The following is a 24,860-nucleotide window of genomic DNA, read 5'->3' as shown; positions in this document are numbered from 1 at the left end:
CACCAAGAGGAATGTTTAGAGTAGCATTTGGTGTCCTTAACAGAGCCCATCAATAGCTTTGCTATTTTGTTAGTAAGGTTAAATGACCCAATTAATCTTCACAGGCAGGTGTTATTTGAAAGACAAATGAAGTGTATTGAAGCTAGCAAAACCTTTCTTTTCACAAGGAATTTTAGTTACCCATAAAATCTTCAGGTTGAGAAGCTTTAAGAATTCCATGCAGCAGGAGACATAGGGTTGTGATTTAAACATGTCTTAAATCTTGATCTTGGTCTTTTATATAAACATAACAAACTTCAGGATTAGGGACTATATCATCAACCCCTATTTTTAGATGACCCTTGGAAGCATAGCGATGTAGACAGCCACACCAGTGCCAGGATCAGGGCTGTAGCAGTTTCCCTGGTCACTAATAATTGCAGTTGATAGATATCAGAATCATAGAATCACAGAATAGTTAGGGTTGGAAAGGACCTTAAGATCATCCAGTTCCAATCCCCCTGCCATGGGGAAGAACACTTCCCACTAAACCATGCCACCCAAGGCTCTGTCCAACCTGGCCTTGAACACTGCCAGGGGTGGAGCATTCACAACTTCCTTGGGAAACCCATTCCAGTGTCTCACCACCCTTACAGTAAAGAACTTCTTCCTTATATCCAATCTAAACTTCCGCTGTTTAAATTTTAACCCGTTATCGCTTGTCCTATCACTACAGGCCCTAATGAACAGTCCAGCCCCAACATCCCTATAGGCCCCCTTCAGATACTGGAAGGCTGCTGTGAGGTCTCCACTCAGCCTTCTCTTCTCCAGGCTGAACAGCCACAAATTTTTCATCCTTTCTTCACACAGCAGGTGCTCCAGTCCCCTGATCATCCTCGTGGCCCTCCTCTGGACTTGTTCCAACAGTTCCATGTCCTTTTTATGTTGAGGACACCAGAACTGCACACAATACTCCAGGTGATGTCTCACGAGAGCAGAGCAGAGGGGCAGGATCACCTCCTTCGACCTGCTGGTCACGCTCCTTTTGATGCAGCCCAGGATACGGTTGGCTTTCTGGGCTGTAAGCTCACACTGAAGCTGGCTCATGTTCTTTCTCATCGACCAACACCCCCAAGTCCTTCTCCGCAGGGCTGCTCTGAATCTTTTCTCTGCCCAACCTGTAGCTGTGCCTGGGATTGCTCTGACCCAGGTGTAGGACCTTGCACTTGGCATGGTTAAACTTCATGTGGCTGGTATCAGCCCACCTCACAAGCGTGTCAAGGTCCCTCTGGATGGCATCCCTTCCCTCCAGCGTATCAACCGAACCACACAGCTTGGTGTCATCGGCAAACTTGCTGAAGGCAGAATCAATCCCACTGTCCCTGTCACCGACAAAGATGTTGAACAAGGCCTGTCCCAACACTGATCCCTATCAAATTAATATCTCTCCAATTTAGAGACAAGGATGTGTGGGACAGTGTCGAACGCTTTGCACGACTCCAGGTAGATGACATCAACTGCTCGACCTCTGTCCATCAGTTCTGTAGCCCCACCATAGAAGGTCACCAAATTGGTCAGGCAGGGTTTCCCCTTAGTGAAGCCATGCTGGCTGTCACCAAGCACCTTGTTGTTTTTCATGTGCCTTAGCATGCCTTCCAGGAGAATGTGCTCCAAGATTTTGCCAGGCACAGAGGTGAGACTGACTGGTCTGTAATTCCCTGGGTCATCCATTTTCCCCTTCTTGAAAATGGGGGTTATATTTCCCTTTTTCCAGTCATCGGGAACTTCACCTGATTTTTCAAATATGATGGCCAGTAGCTTAGCAACTTCATTTGCCAGCTCCTTCAGGACCCGAGGATGGATTTCATCGGGTCCCATGGCTTTTGTGTACATTCAGGTTTTTATTAGCATGTCATGGGATCATTGAGACTTAAACAGACCTCCAAGTTCCTGCTCAAGGAAGAGTCAGCCATGAGGTCAGATCAGGTTGCTCAGAGCTTTATCCACTCCGATTCTGAATACTTCTACCATCAACTGTAGAACTTTCCTACACAACCTCTTCCATGGCTTGAAAATTCTCAGTGCAAAAAACGATCTCCAGTCAGAACTTTTGCTTTAAATTATGCCTGTTTTCTCTTCAACCACACATCACTGTGAAGAGTCTGGCTCCATTTTCTTTATAACCTCCATATAGGTAGTGGAGAGCTGTTGCTCAGGTCATAGAATCAGAATGGTTTGGGTTGGAAGGGAACTTAAAGCTCATCCAGTTCCAACCCCTGCCGTGGGCTGGGACACCTCTGTCCTGTGTTTAGCAGTAGCAGTCATTTTTATTCCTTCTTAGTAGCTGGTGCAGTGCTGTGTTTTGACTTTTGGCCTGGGAACAGCACTGATAACACCGATGTTTTTAGTTACCACTCAAATGTTTTAGTCTGACCAAGGGCTTTGTGGGTCTCATGCTCTGCCAGGGAGGAGGGGAAGCCAGGAGGAAGCAGAGACAGGACACCTGACCCAAACTGACCAAAGAGGTATTCCATACCACAGCACGTCATGTCCAGGATACAACTGAGAATTACCCGGAAGGCCTAGTGCACTGCAGGGTTGTACTAGGTATCGGTTGGTGCTCAGTCGGGTGCGGTGGGGTGAGCTATTGGTTGGCGGTTGCTGAGGTGTTGTATCCTTTTCCCTTGTTATTTCCTTCATCATTATTATTATCGGTGGTAGCAGTGGTGGTTTGTGCCATACCTTAGTTACTGTTCTTATCTCAAACTGTGGGAGTTTCATTCTTTCAATTCTCCTTCCCATCCCTCCAGGAGCAGGGGGAGGGCAAGAAGAGGGGGAGCGTGAACAAGCTGCATGGCTGTGTTTAAACCACAACAACCTCACATTAGACCAGGTTGCTCCAAGCCCCATCCAACCTGTCCTGGAAAACTGCCAGGGTTGGGGCAGCCACAGCCTCTCTAGGAAACCTGTGCTAGTGTCTCACCATCCTCACAAGAAAGAACTTCTTCCTGAAATCTAATCTCAATCTCCACCCTGTCAGGTTAAAGCCATTCCCCCTTGTCCTGTGCCTACATGTCATTGTAAAAAGTCCCTCTTCAGCTTTCATGTCTTCCCTTTTAGGTCATCTGAAGCCTAGTCTTCTCTAGGATCTTTCAAGCCAATTTCCCTCATCTCCTTACAGACCAAGTGCTCAAGCCCTCTCACTGTCTTGAAGCTCTCCACTGAAGTCGCTCAAGTTAATCAAAAGCTTTTCTGAACTGGAGTGCCCCAAACTGGACACTTTTCTAGATTTAGCCCACCAAGTGCTGAGCAGAGGTGATAATCACTTCCCTCAATCCACTGCTTGTGCTCTTATTAATGCAGCCGAGGATGTGGGAGGCCTTCTTTTCCGCTGGAGCACACTGCTGGCTCATGTTTATTGCTGTCTTCCAAAACGACCAGGCCCAATTCAAACAACTGCTTCCCAGACATTCAATCCCCTACCTGTATCACTGCAGGGGGTTATTCCTCCCTATGAACAAGACTTCATATTTCACCTTCTTTAATTTCATCACGTTCCTGCTGTCACATTTCTCCAGCCTACCTAGGTCTTTTTGACTGGTAGATCCAGGGTATTAACTGATGCCACCCAAAAACTGGATGGGAGTGCACTTTGCCACCTCCTACAGGTCATTGACAGAGATGTTAAACATGACAGGCCCTTGTACACTGCAGTACTCCACTTGTAATCAGCCTTCATTAATCACTACCCTCTGAGATCAGTTATTTAACGCATTTTGGTTTTTTCCCACCCATCCAGTTGTCCATCCAGATCATAATGTCCTATAAAGTACACTGCTTTTGGGATATCAATACTGATGTAAATATCAGATTCATCAGTCTCAGCAATAGTATGCATGCAAAAACCTTAAGCTGCCTGGACACTAGAAAATTTGCACAGCATAGAAACAACTTCAACTTCTGATATGTAGTACTCAGCCACGCTTTTATTAATAATAAATGGCAGCTATTAGTAAATGTTTGCTACTTTATATCCCAACTATATGCATGTAAGTGACAGCATTAGATGAAAAGAAAATAATAATAAAAGTCCTAAGCTAAGCTCAAGAAATGCTAACGTATTAATGATAAACTGTGAAATACAATAAAATGTGAAATACAATAAAATGTGATACATTCCGAAACTGTTGACAAATTGGAATAATTTCAACCTTTAACTTCAATATCTGAGATTAAAAAAGCAACATAAGGACTTAGGCACACAAAAGCATTTTCAAAGAATGTGCCTTCTCCTGAACACAGAAAAGGTGGTCATGCCTCTCATCTCTGCTCCCACACAAACCAGATTCTAAGGATAGTACATGTTCTCCTGTGTTTTTACCCAACATTTTCAACAAAACCAAACATATTTACTAGATAGCCGGAGAAAATTTAAATTTAATTGCAGGTGAGAAAATCGTCCATCAAGCATTATGAACTGAGACATATTCAAAAAGATGTCATAGGTAATTCAATTACAAAATTTTGTCTGGTTAATAAAAGGAAAGGACACGTATGCTCTTGAAGTAGAGAAGACTTACCATATCATGTTGCCTGTTATCTTTCCCTGATATGATCAAGAAGTAGTTCCATGCCAGCAGCAGCAACAAAACCAGTGGTATCATGTAGAGCTCAAAGTTCCAGACCACAAAAAGAAAAATCTAGAAGACAGAGCAGAAAAAAGTGATTCAAATCAGCATTACATTAAACTACTGTGCACAGTTAAGACTAATAAATTTAGACAATTCAAAGGAAACCCACCTCTCCTTAGCAGGAAAGTTGTTAACCACTTTGCTGAACAGCCACTTACCCACATGAAAAAACTGCTACACTTTCTGCTCATACTTTAATTCATACAAAAGGAAAATTGATGAAGTCTAAGAGGAATATTAATTGTATTAATTGTTCTGTTGTAAAATAATGCAAATAGCATAATAATAAAGTTACAACTTTGGAAAGAAAACTTAATTATTTCCATGAATAAAAATTAATAATCTAGAAGAAAGAACTTGATTATTTAGTAGTAATGTCACACAAGCAAGCAGAAGAAGCAAACAACATAATTGGAAAAAAAACCTTGCCAAAAAAAAAGATCACACTAAAAGTTAAAAATGAAAACAAGTAAAACAGTACTGACCACAGACTTCCTGAAAATGGGATTAAAAAGAAAGCTGAGAAACCACCTCAGTCCACCACTTCGAAAACTGATTTGCTGAAGTGTTTTCTCAGCACCCTTGAGTGCTGCATGGCTGGAAGCTGGCAGAAGCATGTGCCTTGGTAACTGGGGATACTCTCCAGCGCTGGGGCCACACAAGGATCGCAGCCCAAGAGAAACCATCTGTACACCTCAGATCTCTGCCATGGAAATCTGATCAGCTTCATATGCTGGACTTGAGCTCTGTCACACCCATCAGGTGGGACAAACATGACTTTTTGGAAGCCTGAATGTTCTGGTGCTGGTACAAAATTATTGTTTTGCAGGAAAGAGTTAAAAATATCTGAACTTAGATGGGGTCAGACTGAAACCGTTTTTACATCTGGTTTTGCCTGTGAACAAAACGCCCCTATTTTAGCCAGCTCTAGCCATAACTTTGGCTTGTTTTCTTCTAATACAACAAAAACTGAATGTGAAAGCACTATAGCAAATCACGCTATGTACCACAGCTGGATATACACCCAGAAATCTTACTAAGCCTTTATCATCCAAATAATTACTGGTTTGGATATTTGTATTTTTAATACCTACTAAAGTGAAAGAAGGTGTTGTGCCACAGAACTAAAGCAATGCCAATAGCTACATAAACTGAAAGGTAATGTAGTTAGGTAATACTAGATTAACTAAAAGGGGCTCATTTTCCCAAACCAGCCACCAAGATAAATCTAAGACTAAAATGGGGATTTTAACAATCTTCTGTTGGATTTTTGCTTAGAGTTAAAATAAAATACTCTTATCAAATACAAGGTTCCATGTAAAAGAAAAAAAATGTACATTTTGAGCAATCTCCTTTCTCAAGATGAGCTAATGTACCTCATGCCCTGCCTTCTTCCACTGAGAGCTATATATATGGAAGCCCTGTGAGACTGTAAGTCAAACATAATAAATACTGAAAAACTAAAAAAGCAGTGTGTGTGTGACATATGTAAGAGGATACCAGCGCTTCTAACAGTTTTTCATTTGAAAGAAAACTGCCTTTTTTAGGTTGTTTAGTTTAAAAGGAAATCTGTCAGAAATGCTAATGAATAAGAAGCAAACATCAGCTCAAGGAGTTCGAAAGCTCTTCCATGAGCTTGCTAACCACCCTACTGAGAGCAAGATTATAGAGATTTGATGCAGTAAATTTGATAACGGCAACTTGCAACAGAATTTGTGTCTCGAAAGAAAATAGTCCTTGCACCCTTTAACCCCAGAAATGATTCAAGTCCATGGATGTATGCTGAAGGGAGCTCTGGAATTTGGCAAACATGACCTAAGTATCAGAAAACCAAGTACTGGAGATTATCTGTTGAGAAATGGCAATGCACAGTCTCTTTCTTATGGTCCCATCTGAACTTTGGCTAGAAAGATGGAAAGAAAATCAAGTAATATCCATACAATATGTAGATCCAGAAGAAACCAACAACCTAGACAGTCTCAGGAGATACAGACCTCAACGGAGACTGAGGAACACGGCCATCAAGTACTTTGTACTCCAGAAAATCAGTGAATTCTCATCCAAACACCCCTCACTTGGAGTTTATAAGTGCAGGATGATCCTTCAAAGTATTAATTCCCTACAGTACTGTGCTCTGTAGGCCAGTAAAATATTATATTATTACCTCTTTATGACTTGTATGGAAATACCTTTCAAAAATGCGGCTATTACATTCACCACCTCCTGTAGATGATTTCATGGACCTGCCACCTAAATTTCCATCTAGTCTGGCTGAATCTCAACCAGTTCCTCCTTTCAGGCACTTGTCTCAGCCAGTCACTAGGAAAACAGGGACTCCGTATTGGCAACACAAATGAGATGTGTGAGACCAGCACAGTGATGACACTGCAAGCAAAATGGCCTCACTACCTTCCCCAGAAGAGAAATGCACTCGTGAAATGCACATGGGAGAAAGCAAGCATATTCCCAGTATTAGTATTTTAGTATTATTATTATACAAAGCTTGTAAAAAACCAAGTAAACATGAGCAAACCCAAAATATGGTGCAGAACAGGACTGAGACTTAAAGAGCCCAGTAGCTGGGGGCAAGAGAGGGAAGAAGTGCTATGCAGAAACCTTCACTTCACACAGGAAGGGAGAGAATCCTATGTCTTCAACAATTAAACAAGCATGAGGAGTAAAAATCCAGAAAAGCTATGGAGCAATTTTAAAAGGTCAGTTTTTGGACTTGACTATGCACGTAAGGCATCTATTGAAACATGGACTGTATCTGGTATGATCTCTTCCAAGGAAATAATGGCTCTAGATCATTTAAAAAAGAAGCCTCATCGCTACTGAAACAAGCCAACTATTTTAAGTGAGGAGTGGGAGTCTCAAAGGTTACAGTTTAATATAGCTGCCATTCCCTACACAGAAGAATATAAGGAAGGACTTTTTTTCTTCTCCCCCATGAGATCAAGATTTTCAGAGTCACAGGCACGAACTGGCCATTTAAAACATCACAAGCCCCATCCCTCACAGTGTTCAAGGCCAGGCTGGACAGGGCTTTAGGCGACATGGTCTAATGGGAAATGTCCCTGCCCATGGCAGGGGGTTGGAACTAGTTGGTCTTAAGGTCCTTTCCAACCTGAACCATTCTGTGATTCTATGATACTCTTAGTGAGAGACACACGCATTAAACGATCATTCAGGGAGGCACATGACACTATCCCTGGTGTACAACACTTCAAAAAATAATTTAAGTTAGAATATTGAATATCCTATTCTTTTGCAAACTACAGTATATTTTAAAAAGAAATCTCATCCAAAATGATTAACACTTCCTACTGTTCAGAAAAAAAGCCTGCCCTTTCAGACTAGCAGCTGTGGATCATTAGCTTTCCAGTGATGAGATGTGTTTGATGAGTATTTTTCTTTCTAATTAAGAGATGAGATTCTCTATTTGACTCTCTCTTCAGACAGAAGTGGAGAGAAAGATTTTTGCCTACGTGGAAAGGCCATATTCTACAGAACAATTATTTCAGATTTCTTTTTATCTACCTCCACCCAATTTCATTTCATTTTTAACAGAACCCTGTTTGCACCCACAGGCTTCACAGCATTAACCCCTTCATTTCCCAGCTCATGTTATTTTTTTTTTCCCTTCTGTTTTGACTGCAAACGGAGGAAAACACTAAAGAAGAGGATAACTCCACACAGAACAGACTAACCCACATCCTCAGGTGCAGGAGAGAGCAGTGCATATGACAAGGCAGGGCTGCGAGTACTGCTGCTTCATATAATCACAGAATTGTTTGGGTTGGAAGGGACCTTAAAAGCCATCCAGTTTCAACCACACTGCCATAGGCAGAGACACCTTCCACTAGACCAGGTTGCTGCAAGCCCCCTCCAACTTGTCTTTGAACACTGCCAGGGATGTGGCTCTTGCTTGAGAACCTTCCAACAAAATCTAGAAACTGCTTACTTCACAGAACTGCCTGGGTTTGGTGACAGTCACAGGACCAGGCATAAGACTCTCCTATCTGACATGCAGGGAGCTTTCCAGAATCTGCAGCTTCACAGCAACCTTGATATGTGGATTGTCTTCAGGCAAAAGAGAAAAGGAATCTTGATGGCATGCCAGCTTTTCTGCTTTCCAGCTTCTCCTGGTAGCAACAGGGAAGGGGAAGTCCCCATGGGTGAGCCTGGCCAGCCCCAGGCTGGCATGGGAGCTCTCGAGATTTGCACTGTCAACTACCACAGTCATGAGCTGTAATGCATCGGGCAGTGTGATGGGCTATGGGCACTCTCATCAGTGTCAGGATACACAGGGCATGCCACTCACACAGCAGCCTCCTTGTCCAATTGTGGCTTTCTCTGATCATTTTCAAAAAAGATCCTTATGGTTGCATTTACATGTTACCTATATCCTTGCATTATATGCATTACTCAACTCCTGACTACCCTGGAAATGCAGAAGTTGGCTGCACAGTGTTTTGGCAGCTCCAAACACTATGCTCAAATGATAAGATTGTCCATTTACCTTTTAAGATTAAAAGGACAATTGTATTTCCTGAGGCTTTGCCCCTTAGACATATTCTCAGAAGACTAAATAGAGTGAAAGATAACCCCCATATCTGCATGGTATAGACTCTGCCACAGTACTGTCAGTTTTAAGGGCTCTGGTAAAATTCTGCCTCGTGTTTATACAGCAAAGCACTTGAAAATACTTTTTGCTGTACCTTGGAGAATCAGTAGCTTCTTCCACTACAAAAATAGTTAGTTACCTCTGGCAATCACAACTCCTCTCATCTTGTATGGTACTTGTATTAAAAAATTAAAAAGGAAGCATTTCTTTTAACTGTATCAGATCTCAAACGTGCCAGTACTAATGTAAACAGTTATGGAAATCCATTTCAAATGCAATGCCTTTATGCAGGTGAGTCTGGAAAAAATGTGCCTTTTGAACATATTCTAAAGTATCCTCCAGCAGATTTTTTTCAGCAGTCTTGCAATTTCACTTCCAATTACTTGAGTGCCAGGACAAGATGGCATCTGAAAGACTGAGGATACAACATTCTCCATTACTCCGTTTCTTTAAACAGGCAAAAGTCAACTTGAAAACAGCAAAAGCATGGAATATGTAAAAGAAAAAATACAGGAAAAGATTCATGTCATTCCCACCTGCATTATTTTGACAGATTTCCAGTGCAACCTTGGACTAATGTTGGTTCTCTTTTTCAAATGCCTGAGATCCTCGTAGCCTGAGAAATGCTAATAATTAGTAATTTGATCCTTTAAGAACTACTTTAACTCGGAAACAACCTTACGGGATTTCCTTCTCTCTCTTTACTGGAATTAGAATAATCCAGTTCTCCACAATTTAGATTTTTTTTCTCTCATTCTTTCTGTTTATTTCATGTGGAAAATGGAGATACTTCCATGACAAATAATAGTCAGATCTTAGCAAACTGGGTAAAATATTATTTTAAAGCCAGTCTTGATGAAACATTTGGTATATTTGAAAGACCTAAGCTCTCGTTAAAGCACCTGGATCCCACATCTAGAAGAATGCTAAAAAAAATAGAAATTCACTTCTTACTAGGTAGGACACCTCTGTTCATGGTTTTTCCAAATTATTAAGGTGTACAACAAACCCACGGATCTATTTCATCTCACTTCTTTCATCTATGCATGGTGTACCATTAGTTATTAAAGGAGTCTGACAATTAAGTGTGATTCACTTGATGTACTTCAACCCACCCAGATTTTTTTGAAACACTGCTGCAGCTAGATAGTTCTTTCATCTGAACAACCTTCACAATGATTCTATTGTCCAATTACATCATACTGTAACATAACAGGGTCTTTACAAAATTGTCAGCACCAGTAAAACTTTCTAACTAAAAGCTTAAAAAAATGTACATTTAATTTCTGCATACTTTTCTCTTGCTTACACTTTTAAATGATGTTTCACAGAATCTTTCAGAAGCAAAATTACTTTGCTTTGGGAATACCGACAGTTCCAAGAACTTGAGCCTCATGAATGCAGCACTGTTTTAAAAAGCACATGAATTATGGATATAAAAGTCCTATTGCTGTAAATGGTTTCACATAGCAAAGGTTAGTGATGCTCCTCTTGCCATCCCTCTAAATATTTAGTCATTGTGGAATTTCTTCATCCATTTTTCTCCCTTCACTTCAGAGTTTCTGAACTGCATTATTACAGCTGTGCAGTTGGTATCCAGGCAAAAATTATAAGGGCAAAATATGGTTCATTGAGGCCATTCCCATACTCACAGCCTCCTGCCATTCTCAGGGCACTTCTATACAGATTTGTTCTCTCAGACTGCTAAAATGCAGGCAACTAAGAGAAATTGATAATATTTTCCCTATGAGCAATAACACCTGGCATCAAGTGACAAATGCCCAGTGAGGATACATTAGATCAAAGGCATGGCAGAGAGGAGTGCTATTAGATTCATCAAAGCTCTGTTGCATTTTAATACCTCATTTTCTGAACAATACCCAACTGTTTACTGAATGACCCATATCCTTTTTTCAGTGACATTACCTAGAAGACTGTTCTACACATTAATTATTTTCCAAGTTAAAAAGTGCTTTCAATGCCTGTCCCCAGACTGATTTTGCTTTGGGTTAATATGTAACTCTTAGGTTGACCTATTCTTTTTAGCACAGTTCTGCTGAAAAGGCTAGTCACCAGCTGTACGATTCAAGTAATTTTGTAATTCAAATTGTCAAATTTTACTCGTTTCTTTTAAGAAGAGGTGCTTTGTCCCTCTCCCTATTGCACATACCTCTTCCTGTCTTGGAAATTAATCCTATCCTTCCCAATTTTAAAATTCCTTAAAAATTTGCTAACAGTTACAGAACCACACATGACATTTCTGTTGGAAGTGTCATATTATGACCAATATTTCTACAAAGTACTTTTCAAGTCATTATTTACTTTTTTTTTTTTTTTTTTACACTCAGATATATGTCACAAATCTATGTTTACATTCCTTTTACCAAAAAAAAAGTTATCTGACAGATTTCTCCTGTGTTACAATTGCGGTGATATGAGGGTGGGACTGTTGAAAGTGTAAATCTATGTGTCACTTTAGAAGAAAACTCTAAAGTGTTGACTTTATGAGAAGTGTAATATCACAACATAGATCATGCTAGATAACTATAGCTATTTATGTGTAATGGGTTGCCCCCTTCCTTTCTTACAGCTTGATACACTGAGCAGGGGCTGACAGGCTTTGAACCTGCCTCCTGTTCCTTCCAAACTCCTGAAGATTGTAAAATTAAAGTGTCCATCAAAATCTATTAAGCTGGGCATAGAGAAAAAATATTTGCTATAATCTTCTTTAGCTTACTAAGAAAGGCTTCACTCTATGTCCACTGTAGTCTAAACGACAGATATACTCAGGATATTTGTTGGAAGTTGTTCCAAGTGCTGTATCTTCTTTACATCCCATAACTGCATCAGATCAACTTGTTCTTAATTTGCTCCCTTATTCTCCATCCATTTTTGGAGATGTATGAATATCACTCAGCATTTCAAGAAAACGCTATAAAAAGTTTAATAGAGTAGAAATAGTTACTATTGCCCAACTACTGGAAGATAAAAGACTTGCATATTCACATTTTGAAAGAAAAATAAGTCAATTACTTAAAAAAGCTGACTGTGAACTACTTGAACTTCCAAATGTTTACTATGCTCACCCTTATTGTACTACAGAAAAAACAAACGACCCCTCCTCACTATTCATTCACAAAGAGCCACCATCAAAATAAACAGACCATTAAGATATTAGAAAGTCTAGCCAGGGAAAAACTAAGTCCTTTGGTTGTAGAAAAACTTACACTGATTGTAGGAAAGCCTACACTTTGCCAAGTGTCTGTCAGAAGTGAAAGGGACAGCAATAAATTTTAAATTGTATGAATGAAGACTAAAATCATGTGGTTAAAAGTACATGGGCAGTCTGTGATTTCCAGTGATAAAAAACAAGGTTACTGATTTTTGGTTTGATAACCACCCACATGTCTGGAGCAAACAGAAACAGTGACTTCCATAGAAAAGCAGAGACACGTCCACAAGCTGTTCTGAAGGCTTATTTCACAGACCAGATCTGTACTGACCTTGTCATAGGTACTCTGGCTTAATTTTTTTTTTAGGGTTAAATCCTTTAATTTCATTTCCACAATATTTGGAGATAACTGCATCAACACATTGGTTTCTGTGATGTTCTGGAGATGTCAACTGCTCACACACAGAACCCCCTTGCTGGATCTGTCCCTTTAATCAGAGCTGAAATAAAGTTGAATCAAGAAACCTTTATGCTGCTTTTGAGGGAGGAAAAGGAGACAGAGACATCAAAGAACAAGATGACAGGAGAATCACCAAGTGGCAGGGCCACTGCTTTTCAAAATAATGAGAACATCCATTACTTACAGCACTAACACATGCGGACATTCAATTGTCCCTAATGGTTTCTTTAAAATCTTTTGTACATATTAAAAGCAATTACAGAAGGTGCCACTTGCCACCATTACTTGATAGCAACTAACTTGATCTAATGTTGGCTTATTTTAACTTTTCAAGATATCAGTCAACCTTATTGAGCTCTCCAGGCTGATTTACATGCTTGTGATTGATGACCTGCTTAATTTTGCTGTTCTGTGATTTCTGGACTATTGGTTAGGTATAACTGTAAAACATAAATAAACTAACATCTAGGTTTTCACTGACCATCTCTCCTTAAGCACATATGACCTAGCCTACAGTTGTTCACACAACATAAGAAAATACCTTCTTACCTTTTAATGTGCTTTGTAAATCAATTTTAAGGAGTAAGACATTTCAGCTACCTTACCATTCTTTGTAATTTCGTCTCCCAGTCTGTCTTGTAATTTTCTAATTTTCTGCTTCATAGATTGTGAGAATTCTCCGCCCCACCAAAACTTCAGTTCTGAAACCTTGCAGAGTTATAGGTAGCATCACCAGCAATGTGTGCCTGTTTCTATTTGCAACTCTAATACTAATCCAGGGCTGGTATTACTGACATCTTGTTTCTTTACAGTTTTTACAGTGGACATCCTGTTCTATTTTGCACTTCCACCTGGAATTATCTCTTTACATTTATTTAGATGCCAGAGATATCTATATGTTAGCATGATGGGTATATATTTTTATTCAGTATTCACCAAACCTCTAAATGTCCTTGTGCAGATTAATGTTTCAGGTTGTAGTAACAAGAAGTCAGCAGAGAATACTAGTTTAGATGGGAGAGCAAGGCAGCTCCAGGTGTCTGAACAACCTGAATTCTTTAGTAGTAAGACTGTCACGGGGCTAAGGCCACAAAGACAAGCAAGTATTTTTAGTTTCCTGGTAGGATAGTTATCATTATATTTTGCAGTACTTTCTTTGCAAAATAAAACTTTCTTTGCAAAATAAATGCAAAATAAAACTAAGCTCATTTTTCGCTGGCAGTTTTCTCTTGTTGGCTACAGTAGATCCTCAGGAAGCTAATGCATGTTCACATCCTTCTAGGTAAAAATTGCACTATAAATGAAGCAACAGATTCTGCTATCAGCATAAACCGTACAAATTCAATATATTTCCATGAGGTAAATGTGACAGTATCATGGAGTCACAGATTGGTTTGGGTTGGGGACCTTAAAGCTCACCCTGTTCCAACCCCTTGCCACAGGTAGGGACACCTTCCACTAGACCAGGTTGCTCCAAGCCCCGTTCAACCTGGCCTTGGCCACTGCCAAGGATGGGGCAGCCACAGCTTCTCTGGGCAGCCTGTGCCTGTGAAAAGTAAGATATCCTGTACATTTTCTGTCTGACTCTTTCTGTTGTAATACACAGCAGAAAGGAGTGCAAACATAACTCTTAACAATATCTTTACAATTTGGTAGAACAGTCACAAATGAAAAAATAAAAATAATTAAAAAAAAAACAACCCCAAAGATAGCTATTACTCTATCACCACTTAGAATATTGGCTGAGTTTACTTCTCTCTTCCTTTTAGGAACTTTGCAGACCTTCTCTAGTCTGCAAAGTTCCAGTCATGTGCATCTGAGCAGTGGATTGAATTCATACACCATTTCCTGTAACAGCAAAACTCTGAACAGGCGAGAGCTGTGCAAGAAATGGAGTCAGGTACCTGTTTAAGAAATACACTAGTCACACCTAACAGCGGCAAATGCACTTTCAGACTTGTGAAAAGTTTCTCTCAATACTCACATAACTGCTCCACTTAACAAGGGCAAGAAGAAAAGCAGCATCTTGGAGGAACTGGAGGTGCTGCATGAAGAATGTCAAAAACTGAATTATTTTTCTTAACAAACTACAGAAAAAAAACCACTAACAAAACGTTCTGGCTAGATTTAAGCAACCATTCATACAAGGTGAAGGAGAAACTGAAGTAATATGAAGGCTGAAAGAGAATTAAAGGTGGATGACGTTCAGATGTTCATAGCAGTCACTGCAAGCTCTGTGGATAGCAGTAAGCTAGATAGGGCACAACCCATCTAAAATAAAGAAAAATCAAACCATGTAATTAAGCAGCCTACAATTTTTTTTGACATTTTTAACTCAATTTTTAAGCTTCACTGTTGCCAGATACATAGAGAAATAAATTTTTTAATCTATAACCTGCAGTGTAATTTGTCAGACAAACAAATTCAACCAGACAAGATTCTCTTTTTTATGATCCTAAGTGGAAAACTGTTTCCTGCTGCTTTTGTTGAGGTAATGCTTCTGCAGGGAAAAGTATATTTTCATGCTATTAAAAACCAAACATGCCCTTCCAATTGTTTCTCTGTAATAAATTTAATTATACTTCTATTTCCAAAACTACATTAAATCATATTTAGCTCAAAGACGTGTGCCTTGCAACTTTTCTATTGTTTTTGTAGTTACTTTTTCCAGCCAGCAAATGCTGCAACCCAAACTGTCTCCCTTTTTACAATCATCTCTCTCCATGCTGTAGTAGTTTGCAGAAAGTGCAGTTGTGCACTCCAAATATATGATGTTTCATAGAATCTACCTCACCTTTCAGTAGTTCATTTTTTCAGCAACATTACACTTCATTTATTTAGACGTCTGCCAGTCCAACAAGTTGAGCTGCACTTTAACATAGAAATGTTTCACAGCTGTAAAAAACCATTTATTGAGCCAGCAGCATCATCAATAACATTTACTAACCAGTGAAGAACAGTACATTTTATAGATGCTCATATTAAAGCACATCCTTAAAAGGTGAATAGGGGAATTCGGATTTTATTGCTATCTACAGAACAGTGCATCATCATTCTTAATAGCCATTGCTATATTCTCAACTTTTTCTGCAAAATAACATCACAATGAGAGCGCTGGAGTTAAAACAAGGACAGGTTTTGTATGTGTGTGTGTTTAAAGGTGCTACACATGCCAGGGAAAGAAGTATTCCCCTTGAAAGCACCAAACCCTGGCATTAGACATTTCACTAATTTAAGTGAGCAGAACTCAAGACCTGGAATTATTAACACAACAGCTTATTCAAGTCCCAGAATCTTTCTGTCAAGCTAAACCAGCTGAATACGGTATTACAGAAGCTCTAATTATTAAGTTGCCCACCACTTCCCATTCTAAGAGATTTTTTTTGCAATTTTATAGAAGTTCTAATGCATGTCTTTGAAACAAGAAGTTGTCCTTAGGGCAAAAAGAGTACATTTTCTTTTCCAAATGTAATCACTAATGCTTAGTTGATTTGCACACTTCTGAAAAACTTCACTTCCCTACTTCCTTTTGCACTGCCAGAAAGCCAAAATAATGATGACACCTTGAAAACTCAAGACTTGACCTTGTGACTTTCATAGTCAAAGCAGCTGAAGTGTGCATGGTATAAACACTGACCTTGTATTTTTATTAATATACAGGGAGCAGACTCGAGGTTTAAGTAGACCCTCCTTCTGATGTCGCTTCTTCTTCCCTAACTCCCCTGTACCTGACTTTCACCTAAGCTTCTGCTGACATTAGGGAGAGGAAGGCAGTGGTAGTTTCAACTGGGATTTAAAAAATCCTATAAGGTACTGTGGAGTTGATCTGTCACACTGAAGTACAACGATGGTTTGTGAGCAGGCCTGGGCTCTTCAGAGCTGCAGGTCAGAATTTACCACTTCAGGTAACGCTCTGCAGGGCCACTATCCACACACCAGCATCTGAAAGTGGCCTAAATGTTTTGCTGATGCTCATCAAAGGTATTTGCAAGACTCGGGAATTCAACTACCTATTCTATAGCAAAGTGTATTCCAGCAGGTATAGACTGCTCCACCCTCTGTCACTCCCTCTCATTGGACCTCTGACCAGCTTCAATTGACGCCCTTCCCTTATCTTCTCCCTCTTCTGTCTTTACCCAGCTCACACGGGGAAAGAACTAGCTCACCTTCCACTGATTGGTCTCGCCTCACTAACTGCACTCCTCTCTATCCTGTTCTTGTCTCTCTTCCCAGTTTGTCACAACGCTCAGCAGAAATCTATCTCATCCTCTTTCCCACCCTTTCTATAATGTGATGCGTTATCATTCCCTTCTTCCTTCCCTCCCAAAAAAAGTTTTGGATCAGGATCCCTATTCCTTTTCCTTGCCTTGATATGACACAGAGTCATAGAATCATAGAACCTTTGGATTAGAAGAGACCTTTAAGCTCATCCAGTTCCAAGCCCCTGCCACACCTTCCCCTAGACCACGTTGCTCCAACTTCTGTCCAACATGGCCTTGGCCACTGCCAAGGGTGGGGCAGCCACAGCTTCTCTGGGCAACCTGCACCAGGGCCTCACCACCCTCACAGGGAAGAACTTCTGCCTAAGGTCTAATCTGAACCTCCTCTCTGTCAGGTTAAAGCCATTCCCCCTTGTCCTGTCCCTACAGGCCCTTGTCCAAAGCCCCTCTCCGGTTTTCCTGTAGCCCCTTTAGGTACTGGCAGCTGCTCCAAGGTCTCCCGCAGCCTTCCCTTCTCCAGGCTGAACCAGCCCAGCTCTCTCAGCCTGTCTCCAGAGCAGAGCTGCTCCAGCCCTTGCAGCATCTCTGTGGACTCCTCTGGATGCAACCATGCAGCTCCATACCCTTCTTGTACTGCAGGCCCCAGAGAAAACATAAGAGGTTTTCTAGATCCCAGCTTCTGCATGTGGCCTTCTCTCCCACAGGATGGAGCACCAAGGCTGCTGGTGGGGGAAGAGAGTGTAAAAAAGAAGATGGTAGCCAGACGGACACTGTGAACATGTCTATCACAGCACATGGGCTAGGCAGCTTTCAAGAGCTGGCCAACATTTGCCAGTGCACAGGCAGAAAGCAACAGGCAAAACACTGACATGAGTAGCTGACCCCTTTTTAGTAAGTCCTTGTAAGTTTAAAAATATAGGAATTCAGCCTCAAGATGGTTACAAGTATTTTAAGGTGAGCATATGATTTTTGTATGTCAGAAACTGCATTACTACTTTGACTAAGTGAAAATTTTCAACCCCATCATTAGAAGACTCAGAAAGTCAAAGGCAACTGAAGAGATTATGGACAGATGTTAACCACAGTCCACATTGCTGAAATAATCTAGAATCATAAAATCATAGAATAGTTAGGGTTGGAAAGGACCTTAAGATCATCTATTTCCAATACTACTGCCATGGGCAGGGATGCTCCACACTAGACCATGCTGCTCTGTCCAGCCTGGCCTTGAACACCGCCAAGGATGAAGCACTCACCACTTCTTTGGGCAACCCATTCCAGTGCCTCACAGTAAAGAATATCTTCCTTATATCCAGTCTAAACTTCCCTTGTTACCCTTTGTACTATCACTACAGTCCCTAAGGAACAGTCCAGCCCCAGCATCCTTATAGGACCCCTTCAGATACTGGAAGGCTGCTATGAGGTCCCCATGCAGCCTTCTCTTCTCCAGGCTGATCAGCCCCCACATTTTCAGCCTGTCTTCATATGGGAGGTGCTCCAGTCCCTGATCATCCTCGTGGCCCTCCTCTGGACTTTTTCCAACACCTCCAAGTCCTTCTTATGTTGAGGACACCAGAACTGCACACAAAACTCCAAGTGGGGTCTCATGAGAGCAGAGTAGAGGGGCAGGATCACCTCCTTCGACCTGCTGGTCACACTCCTTTTGATGCAGCCCAGGATACGGTTGGCTTTCTGGGCTGTGAGTGCACACTGCTGACTCGTTCATTTTCTCATCGACCAGCACCCCCAAGTCCTCCACCGGGCTGCTCTGAATCTTTTCTCTGCCCAACCTGTAGCTGTGCCTGGGATTGCTCCAACCCAGGTGCAGGACCTTGCACTTGGCCTTGTTGAACTTCATGAAGTTGGCATTGTCCCACCTCTAAACCATGTCCAAGTCCCTCTGGATGGCATCCCTTCCCTCCAGCATACCAACTGAACCACACAGCTTGGTGTCATCGGAAACTTGCTGAGGGTGCACTCAATCCCACTGTCCATGTCGCTGACAAAGATGTTGAACAGGATTGGTCTGAACACCAACCCCTGAGGGACACCACTTGTTGCTGGTCTCTAACTGGACTTTGAGCCGTTGACCACAATTCTTTGCATGCAGCCATCCTGCCAGTTTTCCACCCATCAAATTGATGTCTCTCCAATTTAGAGACTAGGAGGCAGTGCAGCACAGAGTCAAAAGTTTTGCACAAGTCCAAATGAATGATGTCAACTGCTCTACCCCTGTCCATCAGCTCCATAGCCTCATCATAGAAGGCCACCAAATTGGTCAGGCAGGATTTCCCCTTAGTGAAGCCATGTTGGTTGTCATCGACAATAAATACAATAAATACCAGGCACAAAGAAGGAGTTTGAGTGCATTACCAGATCAGGATCTGAGTTATTGGCCAAAGTCTCTATGGAATAATCACAAAAACTGTATTCCTCATTAAGAGTTTCACAGCTGCACTGTTTGTCCAAAATAGAACAAACTACGAGTCCCTTCCAACATTCTCTCTTCATATTTTAGAAGCATGAACTTCTTGTTTTTTGAAAACCCTTGGTAGAATCTAATTAGTAAAGACATACTTGTGTGTGATTCCATACTTTTTTAATACTGGTGAGGCTGAAATCACCACAGCTGGAAGCCGTATCTCCAAAATCAACATATACCAACTTGAAACAGAAATGAACTAGCTCCAGATAAAGAGATAAACATACATTATGTGCAAGCATAATTTGAAATGTATGCACACACCACTATGTATTTACATAGCACAGTAATCTTTCCTGCACAATTTTTTTTTTTATTCCATTTTTACACTTGTTAGATAGGTCTTTTGGGTCACATACATAATTTAGTAATATCACTGTTGGGATGAGGTTTCATTGCTCAGTACCTCATTTGATCACTTATACCATTGCACAGTAAAGAAATGAGATAAAGTAGAAAAGCTGTCTACTACTCTGCACTTGTTCTGCCCACTTGAAAATGATACATAAAGTTTACTCTTACTGAAAGGAAAACAACTCAGATTTTACAGAAAGGGCTGGAAAATTTTCTTTTGGTCTTGTTCTTTTTGCTTTATATTAGAGTATCCCTTTTTCCTACCTGAGTTCAGAGTGCCTAAGACAGTATTAAAAAGTCATGGTTGCTTTGTTTTTGTTTTTGTTTTTAAATCTACAGTTAATGGGTAAACACAGGGAAAATTCCAAATTTAGTAACAGTCAGTATTTTACCATCTTCTCTGAACATCACAGGCTTTTTGTCATGCTACAGGCAATAAGCCTCAGTGAAAATCTGGAAGTATGCCCTTCCATCCTGCAGTGCATAAGTGAAATCGTCCAGAAAATACTTGAGTTTCTTAAAAATACATTTCAGTATTGTAGAGAATACTTTTAAAAACATCATTCCTTAAATATTTATATATATAATCCAGTATGTTATATGAAGGATCACCGCAATGAAGTTTTCTATTTTGAGAGAATATGAATAATTTCACACTAAAAAGCTGCCAGAAAGGTATAGGAATAATGTAGAAAGCTTGCTTTTTGTTTTTTTCTTCTTCTTTTTTCTTTTTTTAATAAAACACAAATTTGTGAAAACATCACAGAATTTTTCATATCCTTCCAGGCTTGCTTATACAGCTTTTCTACCTGAAATTTCTCAGAATGCTCTCCACGTATGTTAAAGAGCAGCTCAACTTCGAAGGGACAAACCAGCTTGATGTCTACTGCCCACTACACAGGCAGGATAAAACTGAAAAATGCGGTAGCTGACCTCCCAAGACACAGTCCCACTACAGCCTGTAATAGCAGGGTGCAAAATCCTTCATCTGTAGCAACTATAAGAAAACAAGATGTGCCACAGGAGTCACTGCCGTGTTCTCAGAGGTTTCCTTCCCTTCCCAAGAAACGTGGATAACTTCTTGTATTTCTGTGTTAGAGGGACAAAGATGTGTTCTGACTGTGAGGCAGGCTATGTAAAGATGAGACAGCATGCCATGAGTGAGTTATTCACCTTACCTTCAAATCATTCAAGATATGGCTATACCTCTGTGAGTCTGTACTGCCTAGAGCGCTACTTCTCAAGCTTTTGAAATGATAGGCCATTTTAAGTCATCACGTTTTCTTCCAGACTACCACACATTCTCATCATCAAACTTTTAAATATTTGCTACATAATATAGATTTATAATTGGGAAGCACTTGCTCTGGAAAGTGACTACAAATCACAACCAGAGAAGTAGTGGTGTAGTAAGTTATCATATAGCACAATAAAAGATAAAGCAAACAACAGAAGAAATACAGCCTGAAACAAAAGAGGGCGTAATAATGAAGTAAAAAAGAGAAGTAACACCAGTAAATAAAAAAAAAAAAAACATGCCAAAGCAACAGATGTTTCTGAAAGGTATGTACTCCTTCTTTTTTAAAACTAATCAAACAGTAAAGTTAAAAGCAGTGTCAAAACCCCACCAGATAACTATAGCACTTCTTTCATTCCTCTCACTTTATTACACACTATTCAGTACTACTACATAGTATTCATTAATTTGTGAAATAACATTAAAATTGATGAGGTATAATGTCTTAAACTGAATGAACCTTAATTATGAGGTATTTTCTTTAATTTTCCTTAATATGATTTAATAAGAGCAGGCAGTGTCAAAAAGTAGAGAAAATCAGGTTTATGTATATATATTTTTTGCAACTATATCTACACATAGGTTTAGCTATATCTCTCCATACCAATAATAACTCTATTTCTAAGAATAAAAAGAAAGACAATTGGTTGAATTACTTCTACAGTTTATTTTTATACTTGAATATATTCCTATCAGTTTTATAGAACTTCTTGAGCTGTGATGGTAATCTTTGAATACTTTAGTAGGTGGGTGTTTTTTGTTGTTTTTCTTCTGCACACCACCACCATGAAATTGTCATTCCAACCTCGAGTAGGAAAAAGAAAGGGCAGAAGATATCTACCAGTACATTGAAGTAAAAAAATAGTATGCCAATAATAATGTCTTTTTAAAGTCAAAATGCAACATGAATGATGACTAATAAGAAAAGTTTTATTGCAACACAACTTTAGCATACAGATAGACCAAGAATTCCAGAGGAAAAAAATTCTCATCAAAAGAAAAAATAATATTTACAGCCTGTAAATATTATTATTATTGTATATTATTGCAGACTAATAAGTCTGTATTAATTCACAGATTTAAAAACGCCTTAAAACCTCTCTCCATATTTCTGGAATCTCTGTTTCAAAGTTCTTCTGAAGAGTGACTTTTGTGCTACCTAAGTTTAAACATAGAAGCCAGCATAACCGATTTTTGGTTTCATAGATACTGAGGAACAGGTACATGTCTCATCTCCAATTGGGGCAAAGCTGTGACCCCTTCCTCTTGTAATACCTATCAGGAGGCGGCATGGATGTGCACACAGAAGCACACACAGAGAAAGGGGAAAGTGACCATGGGTATTCTGTGCTACACCCCTGCTAGTCAAATCACTTTGTATTTCAGCACTTATGTACAAATGCTGGTGTCAAAGAGCCCACATTGCGGTTACTGACTTAAAGAGCAGGGTGGAGAAAAAGTTAGAAGCTCTTCAGCTAATCCCAGCATTTCCCAAACCTGTATCACCAGGGAGAATGCATTTCAGTCACAAAGATTGTGACATATCTGGAGAAAGCTCTATTTGCAATTGCTGGGATATCATTTGCTCTGACTGTACCTGTTTCAAACATCAGAAAACAAAAGCTTATTTCCTATGTTCTCGCTTCTCACTACAATATGAAGGCACGAAAGTCCCAAATGCTGTAGAATTATATTCAGTGTCAATTTCTTGTTTATTATGTTTTCCACCCTATTTTTTAGTATCTGATAAGTCTCCCTGGAATCCAGCTACATCTCTGATAAAAACCTGTTTGATGACTGCATTCTTGACACAAGCTTTTTTGCACACATTTTATCTACATGCAAATACACAAATAGGGCGTAAAACATATTTACAAGTATAGGTGTTCCTGATATCATGCTCAAACACGTACACAAAGTAAATGCATGTATGCACTCATATACATATAGTAATACAATGGAATTTCCATGGGGAAAAGTGAAAGTTATTGTTAAAATGTCTGTCATCCATGTAAGAGAAACAGAAACAAGATGGGCATTAAATTTGCATACAGCCCCAAGCACAGAGGTTCCTGCATATGTAGTGTTCTCCTGTTCTTGATGATGGGCATACTGGCAGGGAGAGTCTGTCAGGATTAGCTCAGGAAGAAAACACCCCCAAGGAGATAATTTGAAGACATACTGAGAATTTGCCTCAGTACATGAAAATAAACATGAAATCCACTTCAAACTATGCACACTAAAAGTTACCACAGACACTATGCTACACACCAGGGGATAATCTATTTCAGCCAATTAACACACAGCCACACACAACACTTTGAGAATTGGTTGCCGCTTAGGATTGATTTAGGTCTTGGTCTTAAACACACTTGGAAAGAAAAGCGGGCTTTAAGCATTCACAGAAGGGGAAAAAAGGTGAAATTAAAGTAGCTGTGAAATTAAAGTAGCTGTGAAATAAATAGGCTCCGATTCACTTGGTGGTTTAGCTTTCCATGAAATAACAAAATGCAAAGCTGTTACTACTTATTTTATAATAAATATTCAAAAAGTACAGCCCCCTTCTTGATTTACTACTGCTTTTGACAAAATCAATATTAACACACTCTGCCCCAATTTACAATCAAGATTATTTTTTTCACTTTAAAGGTAAACCTGTGTTAATACAGAGTGTGTCTTTTACCAACACTGGCTGCTGGGGTAAAAATTATTGCTACTTAAAATTCAGGTAGAAAACAGATAGGTATTACACTGCATCTGATTTTATACAGAAAAAAAATTATATAATTTATAACACTAGGTTTGTTGATTCAATCATGAAGAATTCTTCACCCCCACAGAAAAAAAAAAAAAAGGATATATCTTTAAGATTACTTTGGTGGGATTGCACCTTGGCACGACTTGGTGCTACCATCTTGCTAGCTTCTCCACAAACACCATGGACCAAGGAGAAATTGGATAGAAATGTAAGAAAGGTCATTCGCAGACCAACTTGTAGTAACTTTAAAGAACTGTGAGTTTTCCAAACAACCCCGTTTGTTGTTTCTTAAATAGCTGAATATTTTGTAGTAGAGTCTTTTAGTTAACAGACTTCTCAATACAGGTGGGTGAAAAAAAATCTGGTGACTTTACTTTTATGAAGGCATAAGTAACCTGAAAGGATTCAGCTATTTCAGAGTGCAGAAAGCCAAAACCAGAGCAGTGCTTACATCCCACTCTAAAATACTACCACGCTAAGATAAAAGATTTCAGATTACAAAGAACTGGCTGTAAGCCTCTTACATTCTCTTTTCTTGGACCTTTATTTTGCTACACTACAACTTCAGGCAATGGCATCCCAATGCTAGCAGAAGAAAACACCTTTCCTGGCCAGGACAATACCATGAAAATGACAGAAATGGATGTGGTGATATAGACCCAGCCGCAGCCATTCTGGTGTCAGGAATCCAGAAAGCAGTGACCTCTGGCTCCTGTCTGTACTGACTTGGACTGAATGAAAGCGCCATTGCTAAAAAACGCCATCCTTCCTCTCCTGAGAGAATGATGTCACTGGCAGCCTACACCAGCAAACTGGCCTC

The 24,860-nt window shown here is 40.0% G+C and overlaps 1 protein-coding gene across 3 annotated transcripts in view; it reads right to left on the bottom strand.

The window, feature by feature from the left end:
• Positions 1 to 24,860, bottom strand: part of MCTP1 (multiple C2 and transmembrane domain containing 1) — a 255,065-nt gene that overhangs the window by 52,711 nt on the left and 177,494 nt on the right. For all 3 annotated transcript variants that reach the window (XM_065662669.1, XM_065662671.1, XM_065662670.1), the window contains exon 15: positions 4,560 to 4,679. In XM_065662669.1, coding sequence (XP_065518741.1) covers positions 4,560 to 4,679 — 120 coding nt within the window. The remainder of the gene's footprint in view (positions 1 to 4,559; positions 4,680 to 24,860) is intronic.

The sequence above is a fragment of the Lathamus discolor genome, chromosome Z (assembly GCF_037157495.1).
Source record: "Lathamus discolor isolate bLatDis1 chromosome Z, bLatDis1.hap1, whole genome shotgun sequence".
Classification (NCBI taxonomy): Eukaryota; Metazoa; Chordata; class Aves; order Psittaciformes; family Psittacidae; genus Lathamus; species Lathamus discolor.
The sequence above is the reverse complement of the archived record's forward strand: the minus strand, read 5'-3'. Positions and strand labels throughout refer to the sequence as shown.